The sequence below is a fragment of the Nanorana parkeri genome, unplaced genomic scaffold (genome assembly GCF_000935625.1).
Source record: "Nanorana parkeri isolate BGI_ZX_2015 unplaced genomic scaffold, ASM93562v1 scaffold103, whole genome shotgun sequence".
NCBI classification, from domain to species: Eukaryota; Metazoa; Chordata; class Amphibia; order Anura; family Dicroglossidae; genus Nanorana; species Nanorana parkeri.
This window is the reverse complement of record NW_017306371.1, coordinates 1958982-1975312: the sequence shown is the minus strand read 5'-3', so window position 1 is coordinate 1975312 and position 16331 is coordinate 1958982. Positions and strand designations below refer to the sequence as shown.

Below are 16331 nucleotides of genomic sequence, written 5' to 3'. Positions count from 1 at the left end.
TTTTTATTAAATATTTTTATATTTTACTTTACTTTTAGGGGCTTAAGGGAAATATTAGGGGCCTAAACAGACCCCTGATATTTCCCTTTTAAAATAGAAAAAGTGATTGGGGACACAGAGTCCTCAATCTCTTTTTCTCCAGCCCCTGTTATAAATGAACAGGAATCCTCTATGAGTGTTCCTGTTCATTTATAACATGAGGACAGAGTATGTTTACTATATCCACAACTATGAATGAACAGGAGGTGATGTAGATCACTTCCCATTCATTCATAATTGAGTATATAGTAAACATATTGTGTCCTCAATTATGTACAAACACTCAGCGATCACTGATCGCTGAATGTTTGCATTGGCTCTCCTTTCAGACAGCTGTCACAGGAGGCTGAGCGAGAGGTGCAGGAGAAGAGCTCAGCCTCCTGTGACAGTGCGGGCTGTCTCCGCCCACACACCGCTCTGCGGACTGTGGCAGGAGGCTGAGTGGTGTGGGAGGAGAGATGCCGGCCGCTCACAGCGCTCTCCTCCCGCAGCGCTTGGCCGGCTGTCACAGTTTCTCTCCTCCTCGCTGGGACACAGAGCAGCGCCCAGCGGAGAGGAGAGAATACATGGATGCACCACTGTATCGGCCAGAAAATGGCACTTTCGCCATCATGCCAAAAGTGCCATCTTCGGCGGATATGTTTCGGCGGCCGATATATCGGTCCATCCCTAGAAATTATAGTCAAGGATAGTGTCAGCAAGAATTTAGAGATGATTTCAGGATCTACAGCTGAGAGATGCACAAATCAGCTACATTTTTGTTAATACTTAAGGTATTTGAATGTATTTTTAAGATTTGACTCCTGAGTTTAGTGTCATTTTAAGAATTGTTGTTAGTTGTAAATGACTCACTAGGGAAATTTTTTTGTTTATTGTTTATGTATTTCCATGGAAAAATATAGTCTTCTAAAACTCCCATGTGACTGATTATGAGCATCAAGATATTGCCTACATGAAACTGCTTTGGCAACCAGCCAGTAGCGCAAGGTTTCTATTCCGGCATTCATTTGGAAGGAAAATACCATGTTATCTGGGACTTGGTTGAGCACATTAGGAAAATAACTGATTTGAAAATTTTTAATTAGCTCATTTGAAAAAATCTAAATGTCATCTACATAGACGGCGTACTGGCACAGGAGATCCCAAAATGTATTACTCACAATGTTTTCTGAAAGACAGCTAAATCAATACATAAAACAAAAGCATGTGTTTGTAACGCCTATGTGTTGAAGATTGTTTTCCATCCCTCCTACAACTAAAAGTAACCCTGTCAGTACAAAGGCAGAACTAAAGTAAGCACAGCCTGTAGAAGAAGATTTATACTTACCTACTTGGCAGCCCTTGTGTTGAAACTTTGGCATGTTGCTTTTCTCTGGTCGCTGCAGATATCCAATGCTTCCAGAGTGTGAAATACCAGCTCTCCCACCAAGCAATATGGTTCCTCCTGCCTGCTCATACATCACTACAAGATCACAACGCAGTTTAAACTGAAATCCCTTTCAGGTCCACTTTAGAAAAGATGATTGCCCTGCTGATAGACTTATAACTCTAAAGTTAGCAGTAGCTGGTATTTGTACTGGTCTGTGATTTAATTTAATATGTAAAATGAAATGAATCAATATCAAGGCTTTCTGTACTTTTCTATAGGGACCCTTTTTTATAAAAGAAGCAGAGTCCATTTTTAATAAATAGGGCATGGATCCCAGTAAAGTGCTCAGGAATAAGCCAATTCTAGAATAATTTTCCTCTGAGTCACTTCAGGAAACAGTAGTGAAATGGAGGTGAGCAGGAGGAACCACTGAGCACAGCGGGGACCAAGGCTATAGATTCTCCCAGAAGTTTTACTTTCTCAGCAGGCTTTAGAGAAAGATTTATCTTGACCGGGCTGCGGGCAATGGGGTTGGGGGTAAGCATTTACATTTTTACAGGTAAGATTTTTTGGGGCATTCTTTTTTTTCCTGGTAGAGTCATTTTAAAATGTGCCCTTTACTGATGACCTCTGCTTTTAAAAATGCTTTTTGTCTTGCTTTCATATTGATACTTTAGCGTCAATACTTTCTTGGTCCCTGGAAGCTAAATGGATTTGTAGGTTAAAAAAAACGGCACTTGCAAGGGGATCCGTTCATCCAGTACTTTATTTGTAAAAAGGCATAGCAGCAGCAAGCAAACAAATGCTTGCATGTGTTAGTCCCCAAACTGGGCTACGACTAAGGCCCAGTTTGGGGGGCTGAAACATGTAAGCATTTGTTTGCTGCTGCTATGACTTTTACAAATAAAGTACTGGATGGACGGATCCCCTTGCGAGACAAGAGGCTGCTCAATGTTTCTAAATGGATATGTAATAAGAATAGAAATAAGACATTTTGACTTTTCTCTGATTTAATTTGATATATGCTTGTTCCACATCTGTATTGAAGCCAGACATGCTCACAACAAAGATGGCCATCACATGCTTTTTGTGGGCAGAAAGGTGCAGTGAGTACCTGCACCTTTTTGCCCAGAAAAGAAACTCTATTGGTTATTAATATAGTTTGTTATGAGGAAACAAACAAGAGAAACTCTGGGAGACTCTGCTTAGAGAGCTTGTTATGGCTAATTAATGAGACTATTTTTTTTAAATTCAGTTTTGGAAGTCTAAAGGATTACATAAGGGTTACATAAATGGGTTTTGTTGGTATTAATCAGCGGTATGTCAAATGGTAATCAGGATCTATGCATAAAAAATTATCAAAATTGTATAAATATATCCTGAAATGTAAACAAATTTAGCACTTTCCTTTTTGCTGGTAAAGTGCCACATATATACGCTCAATAAATGTGGATTCAATTTTAACTGCACAATTATAATAATAATAATAATAATAATAATAATATAATCTGTACAACACAATGCAGCACAACACTGTGTTCTGCATTCTTCTAGAACACACTTTATAACAACATTCTAGTAGCTACTAGGCCTGCATGAGATTCTCTTGGAATGCAAATTAACTTTTATTACAACCTAGAAAAATATACTTACATTAGGTCCCAATCGAGTTCAGTCATTTCAGCATCATTCATTAGCTTAAGCAGTTTGCTCCTAAACTGGTACTCAAACCGGACATCATCCTCTATTACAAGAGCTTTCTCTAATCTCCTTTCAATCACCTTAGAAAACATACAAAAGCAGGTTAACAAAAATGTGTTAAGATCCGACTCCTTCCCTCACTTATGCACTTCTTGTATTTGCTGTGACCCCAATGTGGGGATATGTGACTTGATTCAATGTATGTGTACGCCATAACTCCCGTATATTTAAATAAAGAATTTATCAAAAAAAGATCCGACTCCTTAATTGAAAGTTAAAGTTAATCAATGCATATAAGTGTTCTGGGAATACTTTATCATACACAACATTTATTTCCAAACAAAGATCATATAAAGATAATAAATAATAGATATAAAACAGTTTAAAAAGGTATAAGCCTGCAAAAAGATACAAAAATAAAATTGACTGGAAACAATTATAGTTCCACTTTTTTAACATTAAAATTACGTTTTACAAAATGTGTACAAGAAAACTCTAATTTTCTTTTTAATTCGCTATTGAAGACCACCAGATGACAGTTCAAAGAATAGGTGTTACATATGGCAAAGAAGTGCACCCATACCATTCTGTGACCTAACCAATCTAACAGTTCACATATATAGAGGCTGCTGTACACTTTCAAGTGCACCCTCTATCTAGTCATAGCTCTCTAGCAAGCAGCTGTGAAAAAATTGGCTTTTCCTGTAGAAGTCTACCCAGATATAAATCATCCCTCCGTTCCTGATTGGCTAAAATTATTTTTTCTGTTGGCTAGTCTAAGCTAGTAACCTGTCAGCCAGTAGAAAATAAAAAATAATTCTAGCCAATCAGGAGGACTGACTTCAAGCGGTGCAGGGGGGGCAGTATCCGATCTAACACAGCCTGGGCGCAGAGATGGGGGGCCTGCAAGCTGCCATCAGATGAGAACACGGCGGCCGGAAGGCCCTCCCATCTCTGCGCCGTGAGTGTCAGATGATTAGATCGGTATCCAGCGGCTGAAGGGCCCCCCCATCTCTGTGCAGGGAGTATCGGATGATCCAACACTTCCAGCGCAGGGATGGGGTGCCCCCCGGCTGCTGGATACTGAGGAGGGAGCGGGGAAGCAAAAAGCCTGCAGGCACATCATGGGGCCCTTGGGCCTCGGCTGTGTGGACCCAGCAAGCAGCCGCCTGAGCACACAGGCACGCTGTCTCCAACACACTGGGGTGTTTTTCCTCAGCCTCCCCCCCCCTAGAAAACAGTTGGAGACCAGCCAGAAGAGGTGAAGGTAAGTAATTAACTGAAATTATTATTATTTGTAACCCAACTGATGGACATGCTGTATAAAGTACTGCTGGTTTTAGTAGTGCTCTATAGCAGGTGCCATTCTGCATTGCAGTAATGCAGAATGGCACCCTCTATAGACGACTACAAATCTCAGCAGTACTTTATACAGCAATGCCATTTTTTTATATTTGTCCAACTTGATTTTTTTGTGGTTGCTTCCGGGGGTGTGGATGGGGGGGTTTATGGCGGGTATTTTTTTTTGGGGGGGGGATCTTGCACCAGGGCCCTTTGTTCCTTTGTCCGCCAATGACTAACCTCATTGTGTCTGGGCAGATTAACTATACCTTTACACTCTGTAGCTGTGGACATCCAACTTCTGAATGTAAAATCAGTTCTTACACGGAGTTTTACAGGTGCAATTTATTAGGCTTTCTAAAAATCTGTGAGGACAAAGTGTGCAATAGAAAGCTTACAATAGTCTTTATGTACAATGCAAGTGTTGTGAGATGGGATAGCAAAATGAATAGTCAGGTTCACTGACTGATTACTTCTTTCCATATATAATAATGATTACCTCTTTCCATATATAATAATGACTAAGGAAGCATCCGATCTCGCCTCTTGTTAGTGTTCTGCCAGAATATGGATCATGATATCCAGGGATCACATCTATATTCAGAGCTTTAAGCTGGCTAGTATTAAGAGCCCTGTGAAGGAAGGAGAATCAAATAAATAAATGGTAACTATAATCAAGGTAACAATAGCAAACAATTTATTGTAGACATTCTACTGTACTTTGAACTAGTCATATAAAACATGACAGACTGTTATGACTGCACAAAGAAAAAAAAGGCCATGGGCTAAGCTATAATAGAATGTAAAGGTATGTAGATCAGTCTGCAGCTGCATTTGCAAGTTCATATATGTGGTGAATAGTGTTGCATTTCCAACAATGTTTAACTGTTGTGTTTTACAGAAGAGGCAATGTTAAGATACACAGCAAGAGTGTTTTGTAGTGCTAGTAGTACCATTGCTACAATAGAGATGGATTATTCCTACAATGACTACGAATGTTCACAGATATTTGCAAGGTGAACGGCCTTGTAAATTCTTCATACATAGAATCGCTAGTGTTCCTCTTCTGCTATACGGGACTACAAGAGGCTGATACCAAGACAAATTCAGGCACTTAAGCTAGTTGCATTTAGAAATACGTTTTTTTTACTGTATTGTTTTTTTTACTGCATGGAGCCCAGCTTTAATATATGTCGGTTATGCAAAAATACAGCTAAAGACTTTTACATCAGAAAATGTATCTGTTATACAGTATATGTGAAGTCTTACAATATTATTACTCCCAAACTTGGATAAAGGTATTGCGTTGTAGCTAAGCTGCACTCCCATGTGACACTATTGTGCACTACTATACAGCATATGCAACCATTGCATTAGAAGTACCTACTTGCCATCCACAGCATCAAATATCTTCGACTGAATTTGTAGCTCATAAAGACTACGCAGCATCCGGACACGCCGATCTTGGCGGCGTTTTAAATTAATCAAGAAAATCTATTTAAAGATGTAAGACAGATAATCATGTTAGATAGATACACTGCATGTTCTGTTTAATGCATTCAAACATTTACATGCATTTGGTAGTATTTCAGTTATTGCAAAACAAAGACCAAGTGACTAAATGTACAGATCTTAAAATTAAAAAAAAAAACAGATCTTGTATTTTTCTGGTCAGTGGCTAAAAAATATACCATGCTCTTTATTGATTCAAAATAATAAAAACATTATATTGTGCAAATCATATAACTATCAATAGAAAAAAAATACAAGCAGCTGTCCTCAAAACAAATTAATGAAATATTAAACAGTAACAAAAGAAAGTGCTATAATCAATAATAATAATTATATAAATAAATTAAACTAAATACAGTCTGTAAATGATAAAACATGAAACCTGATTCACCATACCCTTGTGATTGCCAAGAATGAACTAAGGGGAATGTTCTAAGATTCGAGCAGAGATATTCTGAAGCAGATGTGCATGGCAACCAATTGGCTTCTAGCTTTCATTCTCAAAGCCCAAGGCCTTGTTCACACCAAGCGCGGAGCAGGTGCAGAGCAGATCAGTTGCAGACCGGATCAAAATTGCGTCCAATGTATTCCAATGGTATTTTTTGCTCCAGTTCACATGGCAGCGTGCAGTTACAGAGCAGATCCAGAGCAGGTGAAAAAACTGCAGCAGGCCCTATTTTACCTGCTCTGGATCTGCTCTGGAATTTTAAACTTTAAAAAAAAATGTAACCAAAAAGAGCCCGAAACGCATCAAAAACGTGTCTAAAAGACTAGCATGCATGTGCAGAAACCTGACCGGATCTGCTCTGCATTTGGTGTGAACAAGGCCTAACTGAACAAGCTGAACAAAGAAGCTGATTGGTTGCCATGCACTGCTGCTCCAGATTGTGTTCAGTTTTAGTAAACCCCCACCCCTTTCCACTGTACTTGTGCGACCACCTTAGGTGGCAGCTCACCATAATATATTGACCCTTAGTAACAGAAAGGTTTATGATGAATCCAGGGTATAAACTTCCATAAGTGTCAGGAAGGCAGGAAGACTCTTGAACTGCCACTGAACATAAATGTTTCTCACTTGATCACTTGAGTTAACCAGCTCAGACATGTACATGTGCCATGTGGCATGTCATCAGAAAGAACCAGGTAGGGACAGCCAACCCCCCCCCCCCTCCCACTGATGATGCACAGCAGCGGCCTCCTGGGATGTGTGACGTGGGTATCCCCAGAAGTCTACAGGCACCACATACATCACTCTCACCAAGGCAATAATCAAGGAAGTGTAGGGAGGGTTCCTGAAAAAGGTATTTTAAAAAAATCAGGGGGGAGGAGTGGAGAAAGTGGATGGGAAAGGTGAAGGTCCGCTTTAAGTCCTTTGCATACATTACATATGTATTTGCAAATCCTAACTATTAGGGGTCGATCGGTCCTCCTGACACAATAATATCTGCAGGGACTTAAAGTAATAATAAAGTCAACAGTTAACCCTTGCAGATGGGGGGGAAGCCCCACTGAAAGGGTTAATTAAAGTGTTGTCTGGTGTTCTTCTTTAAGCTATTTCAAATGATTACGAAATCACCTACAATGGATGCTGCTCCTTGGCGATTAAAAGTTTTAGTTTCCTACAGAATCAGCTGTTCTCCTGAGCACTGGCCCTGCTATCCTGTTTTAGAGTGGTACCTTTACCTTGCAGGGTCCTGTGGAGCGACCCTTGTGTGTTAGTAAGCTATATGTGACTCCACAAACACTGCAAGGCAAGACATCCCCCTCTCCCTGCTCCCCTCGCCTTATTCCTCTATCCTTCCTTTTCCCTTCTCCAAGTTAGTAGGTGGAGAGCTGCTGTTCCCCTTCAGGGAAGTTCAGGGAAGATGAGCTGAGAGAGAGAGAGTTGGAGCCAGCTGTTTAGAAACATGATGACTGTAAGTGCTAGGACAAAAATGTAAAGAAATATTTTGCTGGGTGATGTATATTTGTTTAATCTGGATTTATTATTGAAAAAAGTTTGAGAGTTTAATACTACTTTAAATCACATCAACTACATGTGGGCTAGTACATGAAATTAACTGATTAATCTCAAATCTTCTCCAATTCTTTAAAGTGACATTGATAACTGGTGGTAAGTGTCCATTCCATCTTATTATCAGATGTATAATACAGTTCTTTATAGTCTATTAGCTCTTTCCTGCTAACCTGTGAATGGGGCCAGATAACAGAGTTTTACAACTGTTTGTATCCAGGTTGTATCCATGTTCGATCTATAAAATACCAATTAGCACAGGCAGACACCACACATAGCGGTGCTCAGACCTAGGTATTATTATGAGTATTGCCTATTCTCCCCATACATGAGAAGTCAGGGTATTTTGGGAGATTTCAAGCATCCTGTCAGAATGATTTCTCTAACAACAATGGTATCACCTAACACTTTCTGGTGCCTCCTGTCTTTCACGTGACTCAAGCCCATTACTGGGAAAAATGTAATCCTTTCTTGCACTGCATGACTTTTTCCTGCCCAATTTTTCTCTTTAGGTGAGTTGTGCACATGCACTGTCATGGCCCAATACACACTTTCTGATTGGTCCTTTCTCCTTTAAAAGAACACCAGAGTCCATATTCTACTTGCTGGTTGTAGCCTTGGCATTGCCGTTACTAGGATGTGCTTCTGTGTGATCTTGTTATCATGTTCTTGTTTGTCAGCATTGTTCTTAGTATTCTTTCTGCAGTGTGTTCATAGCTGCTCTGTCATTTGCTAGCTCCTATTCCTATATTTTGGCTATGCCTCCTCGCTTGTTGGATGGACTCTTGGTTGCTGTTTAGTTTCAGTCTGTTTAGACCCTTTCCTTCCTGTTCCTGAGATCCCTGATCTTGCTGACTCCTACCTATGACTTGTTAGTCACCCAAATTTCTAGACCGCTTGCTTAACCTGTTCTAACTAGTACTCCGCCTGTCCAGACCTTGGCAGCGTTTCTGACTATGCTTTGGCTGCATGCTCTGCTTTTGCCTGCTAGTTGTCCCTAGCAGAGACCTTTGATTTCACCTTGACTTGAGAACAGCTGTCTTGATAAGAACAGATATGTGGAAAAACATGCAATTCAGGAATCCAGACAATGTTGGTTCATAAACTGTAAGATTCTTCACAGTCCAGACATGTCTGCAGGAATATATTTAAAACTAGTCACAATTTTCCTGAATTGCAATTCCATTTGTTCCTCTCTACAGATCTCAGACCACTACCATCCAATGGGGTCTAATTGAGTTTTTACACTCTAATGTGTTTGGCCACGTCTGGTTGCTTTGCCAGCAACAAATGTGTTCCAAAAGGAAATTTTCTCATCAATACCCCATCCACAAGATGTATGTCTCAGGTGTGGTGTTAATGAAGACAGGTGAAAACATAAATTAAACTTACTTCAAATTCTATTCAAACAATCTTCTCAAAAACCCACAATATTCCCTCCCTCTGTTTATATATGTAAGGCGTATTTTTCACCTTCTCACATTCTTTGGCAGCCTGCTAATATCTCTCTTATACCGAAAGGAATGTTGGGAGGAGTTGAAAATCTAACTTTTTCTGTTCCTGTCTCTTTCCAGGGAAAATGTACTCACACGTGCTGTAATGGAGATTATATGGAAAAATGTATATATTATATTCAAGGTATTAAGTAATTATATATCTGTGTGCCCTTGTGTCTGATGTGCTGTTTACAGATGGAGGGAGGGGCGCCGCAAGTATGTATGTTGAGTGTATGAGCATCTGTCCTTCTTAATGTTTGCAATCTGCATGCTGTGTGTGTTAGGTCTGGTTCACACCTCAGCGTCAGCGTTTCTGCACTTTTTATGCACGTTTTATGCGCATACGTCAAAACACGTGTTTTTGTGAACAGATTGTAGCTCATTAATGTTAATGTCCAAATGCGCATAAAACGTGCATAAAACGCGCAAAACCAGAGCAAATGCTCATTTTCAATGTTTCCTATCGAGTCTATGGGGCCAAAATAAGCTGTAATATGTCAAACAAAAAGCTCTTGTCATCTTTCCAGTGACATAGGTTTTGCTTATCGCAACAAAACGCTCAGATGTGAACAGGGCCATAGAAATAAATGGGATTTTTGGGGAGGCAGATTTTTTGAGCGTTTTTTGGGGCAGAAAAAGCACTACAAGACACTCAAGGGTCTATTCACGAAGCTGCCGAAGGATCTAGCCTTAGCTTCAGCCGATCCTTCGGCTAGCTTCGGCCCCTAGCCGATCCAGATGTTGGATCGGCTGAGTCGAACTCCTTCTGCACTTCGGGTCGGCCGAACATGCTGAGCATGCAAGCCGATGTACAGCTGATTTCAGCCGATATACGGCTGAAATCAGCCATACAAGCCTGAAGTGAATAGCCGAACATTGTTCGGCTCACTTCACTGGGGTCGGTTGTTCACTCGGCTGCCCTCGGCAGCTTAGTGAATAGACCCGTCAGTGTGAACCAGGACTTAATGTTTCTGTTCATATGTAAAACAAAACTACAAAAATAAACACTTTTCACCTGTATGTTTAAAAGAAATTGAATAAAAACTTTAAAATTAAATTAACATGTTTCGGTAATTTGGAATTATAGCGATTAGGCAAATTGCAAAATCTTATTCACAAATCTTATTTCTGAAAAAGCAGTTGTTTTACTGCAGTTCCTTGTATTTATGCCATGTGCTATATGTCAGTTGTCATTAGATTAGGGATTTAAACTTTGAAAGTACACAAATACATTGCTAGGGACCAAAATTAATTACATTAAAATCAGTAAATTACATCTGTAGGTTTTCTGAGTGGGGGTTGGTGGCATTTTAATCTTTTGATCCACAGAAAAAAACTGCCTAAAGTTCTCTAATTTGGTCCTGGAACACCTGAGGGTAATCATTCAAGACTGTAAACAGCAACTAGACAATTAGTAGAACAATGTTCTTAATCTTTGGCATGGGTTACTGCTCATTACTTCTAACAACTTTTCAGTGCGAACCTTGAAAGAGCCCCTGTACCTTGCATAGATCTTGAAGATTTATGTTTTCAAAATTCCAGCTAGTTAGGAGATACGTTTTTTTGTTCTTGCATTGTACTTATACCTTCAAAACTGCTTTCCTCAATCCAATGGCTAACAACCCTAAAGTAATCTATATACAATATTGTACAGTAAACTTGGTAATCTGAAATACATTACATTAGGGAACAATCCAATCCTTCTGTGAAGCAGACCATGATACTGGATGCGCTACAAACCAGTTCCTGTAAAGGTCTATTCCACATTTTCACAACTTTACAACAAAGAACCCCTTTAATAGCTGGAGATTACACCTGTGCAAGGGCTGTGATTTTATTTATTACAACAGTAGGAATGATCCTGCGATTTTAGCAAGTAGATCCCTTAGGATTCAGGACGGAGGTATGGGACTTGAATACACATGTACAGTTGCTATAACTAATATGATAGTTTCAATACACATCTATTCAGTCGCTATAACTAATATGATAGCTTCACTTTTAGCTAACTCTTTAACTACCCTTTAACCTGTACCCTAACCCATAAACTATCATTAACCCCAGAAACCCTTACCCTAATCCTAACCCTAACATTATCTACCACTTGAGCAACATAATTGTCAGGTGCATGAAAGCTAAATACTCCTGTGATGAGACTTTCTAGGAACTTTGGTTTTGCCACTGCCCCTTGACACTTTCAGACAGTTAATAAAAGTAGAAGGCAAATATTTCCATGTATTTTAAGCTCAGTCAGTGGTTTTGATTCTTGCAATGGTTCTGATCCTTGCAAAACATAGCATGTTACCATACAGGGAGAATCTGGGATTTTATAGCTGTTCCTTTTCCACCAAATAAAATAAGATACATTGGCTGTTTATTCATAACATACCTTTTGCACATCTCTATCTGAAAGAAGATACATGTACATGTGAAAAACACGGTTACCTTAAATTTAGTCTAGATTACACTAAATTAATTTTAAAGTGTCAGACAACTAACCTCATCAAATCCAATCTTGTCCGAAAGTTTAGGTGACACGGAGACATATCGTGATGTTTCTAGGGGTGGACGATCAACTAGAAGACAATAATGGTAGGTTTGCACAGTAGAATTCGATTACAGATTTGTATCTATTATAATTTAAAAAGCAAATGTACACATGGGACCTTCTACTCAGAATGATTTGGTTATTATGCTTAACGCATAAAAAAACAACCTGCGTCCTCCGTAAAACCCTTTGATTTCCCCATTACTATCTTCAATCTACACCACAGCTTTGGTATCTATTTACCGACCACTGCTTGGGAGTGATTTGCTCTATCCAAACATTGCATGTTATGACCAGGCAAGACAGGGAAATAAAGCATCAAAAAGATTATGTAATGGGAACCTATTATGAGACAACTTGCTTGACTACAGGTAGCTGGGTAGATTACCATTTGGGGTAGCAAATCTGTCACATTCCACAATCTGATTGTACAATCTACTTACAAGAATTGTACAGTTGTATTATTTTTTTCAGATAAGCACATAAAAGAGATCAGCTTTATAAAAAATGATCAGTGTATATAATGTTTTAAAACCTTGTTTCTTCATACAAATTGTGATAGTAAAAGAACAGAATAAATGTTCTTTCATTAGATATTCAAGTTCTGCTTCCTGCTTTGCAGTGCTACACAATGCTTGCGCTTTACTGCTCCTTATAACAATGCAAGTTTATTAGGTTGATTTACCAGGTAAATAGGCTGTTCACTTTGCAAGGGAACTTGCACTTTGCAAGGGAAGTTTCCCTTAGCTTAGTGAATGCGGTGAAACTTCACTTTGTAAAGAATACCCAATCAGGTGCAAGGTAATTTTTTTTTTAAAACAGCATTTTTTCTTGAGCATGATTTGGTGATGGAAGTCAGCAGAGCTTCCCCTCATTCACTAAACTAAAGGCAAACTCCCCCTGCTAAGTGCATATTCCCTTGCAAAGCAAACACCCTATTTGTCTTTATTAAATTAACCCCTACGAGTCAGCCAACATTGAAAATAATGCACTCTGTATGTCTAATATTTTTTTCTCAAGGGTATTTTATCCCAAGAGGGCGATGGAGCAGTTTCACAGAGCAACTAAGAATTCCCCCTAGGGCCTAAACTACAAATCTCTATATGTACTGCCAGAACATAAATAACACTTTACATTGTTTGACTGAGGGCCACCTCCCCCATGCTAATATGCTGAACAACAATTAAAAGTGTGGGCAAAAAAAGTTGATTAATATACAGTATATACCTTATACCCAGCTTCTGTGATGCAAGGACTGATATTACAGTCCTTCCATTGTGATTCTGGGGAATGCCAAGTAGCCCAAATATTGTAAGATGATGCTGTAGCACAGTGCAGGAACATCTTATTATGAGATGTGGTCTACTCAGTATTCCATAGGACCTCCCAGAAGGGTTGTGATATCACCCTCACCAAGGTGCCACAGGCGAAAACTACCTTTTTTTAGTAAAGGGTTGTTTTTTTTTGGAGGGGTTGTTACTTATTTGGAATTAAATCTCTATGTCCCTCTTTCCCTCTAGGTTGTTTCTCTTTTCAGTCTGATATATAGATATCTCTGAATATCTACTACTGAAAATGTTATTCTACATAAAACCTTTATCTTATCTCTTAATTATCCTGTTTACTATTTTGAAATCCAGTAGAAAGGAAATGTACTGGTGGGAAAAAACTATTCTGGGTTTAACCAATCATTTTTGGCATATAAATTCTTAAAGGTCCGCATAACTGGGGGCAAGGCAGGGGTGTGTCCATTACCTACACACATTGTGCTGGACGATGTTCCTCTTTCTCATCTCAAAAAGTTGGGAGGTATGTTTCAGCATTTTGGCATGGTGGAGAGGCCCTTGGTAAATAAGTGGACCATGCCATTTTTTTCTCGGGCAACCTTTGCGGCTGCCCGAGAAATTTTCAGATGTTTGGACGGGAGTGCGCGGCGAAAACACAGGTAAGTATAACCCTTTCAAGACGTTTTTGCTTGCTAGCAGTAGATATATGCAAAAGCCAATGAGGGTTTAATAACCCTTTAACTATGGACAATTCTATTAACTATGGAAAAGGACTACCTTTTCCCTTTCCCCATAAGTAAACACAATATATGTGTTTACAATATATGCTTTCTCTTGACATGAGTTTACATAATTGTAGACAATTCAGTACCAGTCCATTCTGGAATTACAGTATAATACAGTGTAATGGAGGATCTGCATTATGCACCAGCGTCCTAACATACGGGTCTATTCACTAAGCTGCCGTAGGCAGCCGAGTGAATGACCGACCTGAAGTGAAGGGAGCCGAACACTGTTCGGCTATTCACTTCAGGCTGGTACGGCTGAAATCAGCCGTACATCGGCTTGCTTTGCATGGCTTCGGGTCGGCCGAACATGCTCAGCATGTTCAGCCGACCCGAAGTGCAGAAAGAGTTCGACTCAGCCGATCCAACATTCGGATCGACTGAGCTAAATCTCCGGCAGGCTACTCACTGCTGTTCGGCCTATTCTTATAGATGCCGAACAGCAGTGAGTGAATAGCCGAATGCCGCTGAGCGGCATTCGGCTCGGCTGTTCTGCTCGGTCCCTAAGAGGGACCGAGCAGAACAGAAAAATAGTTAAAAAAGTAAAAAATAAATAAATAGAAAACAATTGAGTGGAGCGAGCAGTGACAGCTAGCTCCACACAATAGTTTTCTATTGTCAGGCGGCTCTGCTGCCGTAAAAAAAAAAGAAAAACTCTCCCGGGCGCTCTGGGAGCCTCCCGCTCCCGGCCGCCCAGGAGAGAAACACTGCTTTATCTTTTTTTTTTTCTTTATTCTTTTCTACCGGGCCTGCGCTTTCAGAAAATATATGGTTTGGGGGGTCTTTTACAAACGCTAGCAACGCAGCAGTTGAAAATCAAATCAAAAGGAAAAAACTGCAGAAAATTCAAAAATGGCTTGGCCAGCTGATTTGAAAAATGTTTTGGAGGGCTTGGCAGCGAAAGGGTTAAAATAATTTCAATCGATCAAAAAGTTTAACGATTAATCGAGGAATTAATCGTTAATTTCCCCAGCCCTAGAATATACAAATTAATATTGGCACATGTAAAAGAAATTATAAAATGATACTCTGCAGCCAGAAATTTGGAAAAAAGAGATGTTCAGTAAATGCTGCATAACTTCCACCGAGTGGTCCCTGACCCCCAGGAAAGAATACATGTACTGCATTGTATGAGTGTACACAGAAGCTTTTAATTCACTGCAATGAATCGGATGATGCAAACTGCAACACAATGCTACTGCAGCCTTTCCCTGCTTGGTGGAAAAAATGAAACACCAAGGTTGTTTGGGCACCTAAAATGGAAATAGCTTATGCTTATGCTCATATGTATAAAAATACACCTATATGCATAAGCCTAATGCACATAAAATGATCAGAATAAAGTTATATACCAGATTTCCGCTAAGAATACATTGACCACTTTCGTGTGACTGTTTAGTAAATGTGACAAAGTAATGTAACACATATGTGGTTAAATAAATATTCCCAGTACGGATGGAATCACGCAGAGGTCAAATGGCAAGACATGTTTTCAATATTGCTACTCTACTCTACAATTACATTAAAGGCACACCTTCCTGGAATCAGATTTCCAAGGACTCAAGTACTGGTTTAGAAAGTTGTGTTGCAGCCAATAGACTCTTTATACATGCATTGTGAGAGAATGCCTGGCATTACACTTTCATTGAACAGAAAACAATGATTATAATGTTTTTTTACTGAATTAATTAAAAGTGTAGTTTATTTTTGGTGAACAAATGTTTTATTGTTGCAGTGTTTACCCTAAAGTGCAACTGAAATAAGATATCAGACACATAAATTGGCACTTTGTGGATTTGTATTGTGAGAAACAGAGTGCAGCTATTGTGAGACTGTATATGCAATATGCAAAAATGGCTGTCCCATGTACATATAGAATTACAAAATATGTACATAATTTAGGTTTTGAAATCATTACACAGTCCAGCTACTATAAAAAAAAAACCTCTTCTTTCTAGAGTTTGGAGCTCCATTGTGAGCACATGGCGACCATCATTAGCCCTTATCGGAGTTTAGGTACCCTGTGTAAAATGGATTACCACAGACCTGGGATTTCGTTTTATATGTATATTTATAAAGTAGTGGAAGGAGATAAGGCACAATTTTAAAGGATAGAAAAGAGTTCCTATCCACCAGGGCCAGGTATATCAATTTGGCTATCCCTAAAATGCTGGGGCCCAGTGCCCACCATACCTACCAGACCTAAAATGTATTTATTTTTTCAGGGGGGGGGGGGGGGG

General features: G+C 39.5%; 1 protein-coding gene across 1 annotated transcript in view; it reads right to left on the bottom strand.

Moving 5' to 3' along the window:
- The window catches only part of COLGALT2 (collagen beta(1-O)galactosyltransferase 2), a 76111-nt gene that overhangs the window by 6296 nt on the left and 53484 nt on the right, over nucleotides 1–16331 (bottom strand). The window contains exons 7-10 of the mRNA XM_018552962.1: nucleotides 11972–12048; nucleotides 5838–5944; nucleotides 4950–5082; nucleotides 3062–3189 (exon numbers count right to left, since the gene is read on the bottom strand). Coding sequence (XP_018408464.1) covers nucleotides 3062–3189; nucleotides 4950–5082; nucleotides 5838–5944; nucleotides 11972–12048 — 445 coding nt within the window. The remainder of the gene's footprint in view (nucleotides 1–3061; nucleotides 3190–4949; nucleotides 5083–5837; nucleotides 5945–11971; nucleotides 12049–16331) is intronic.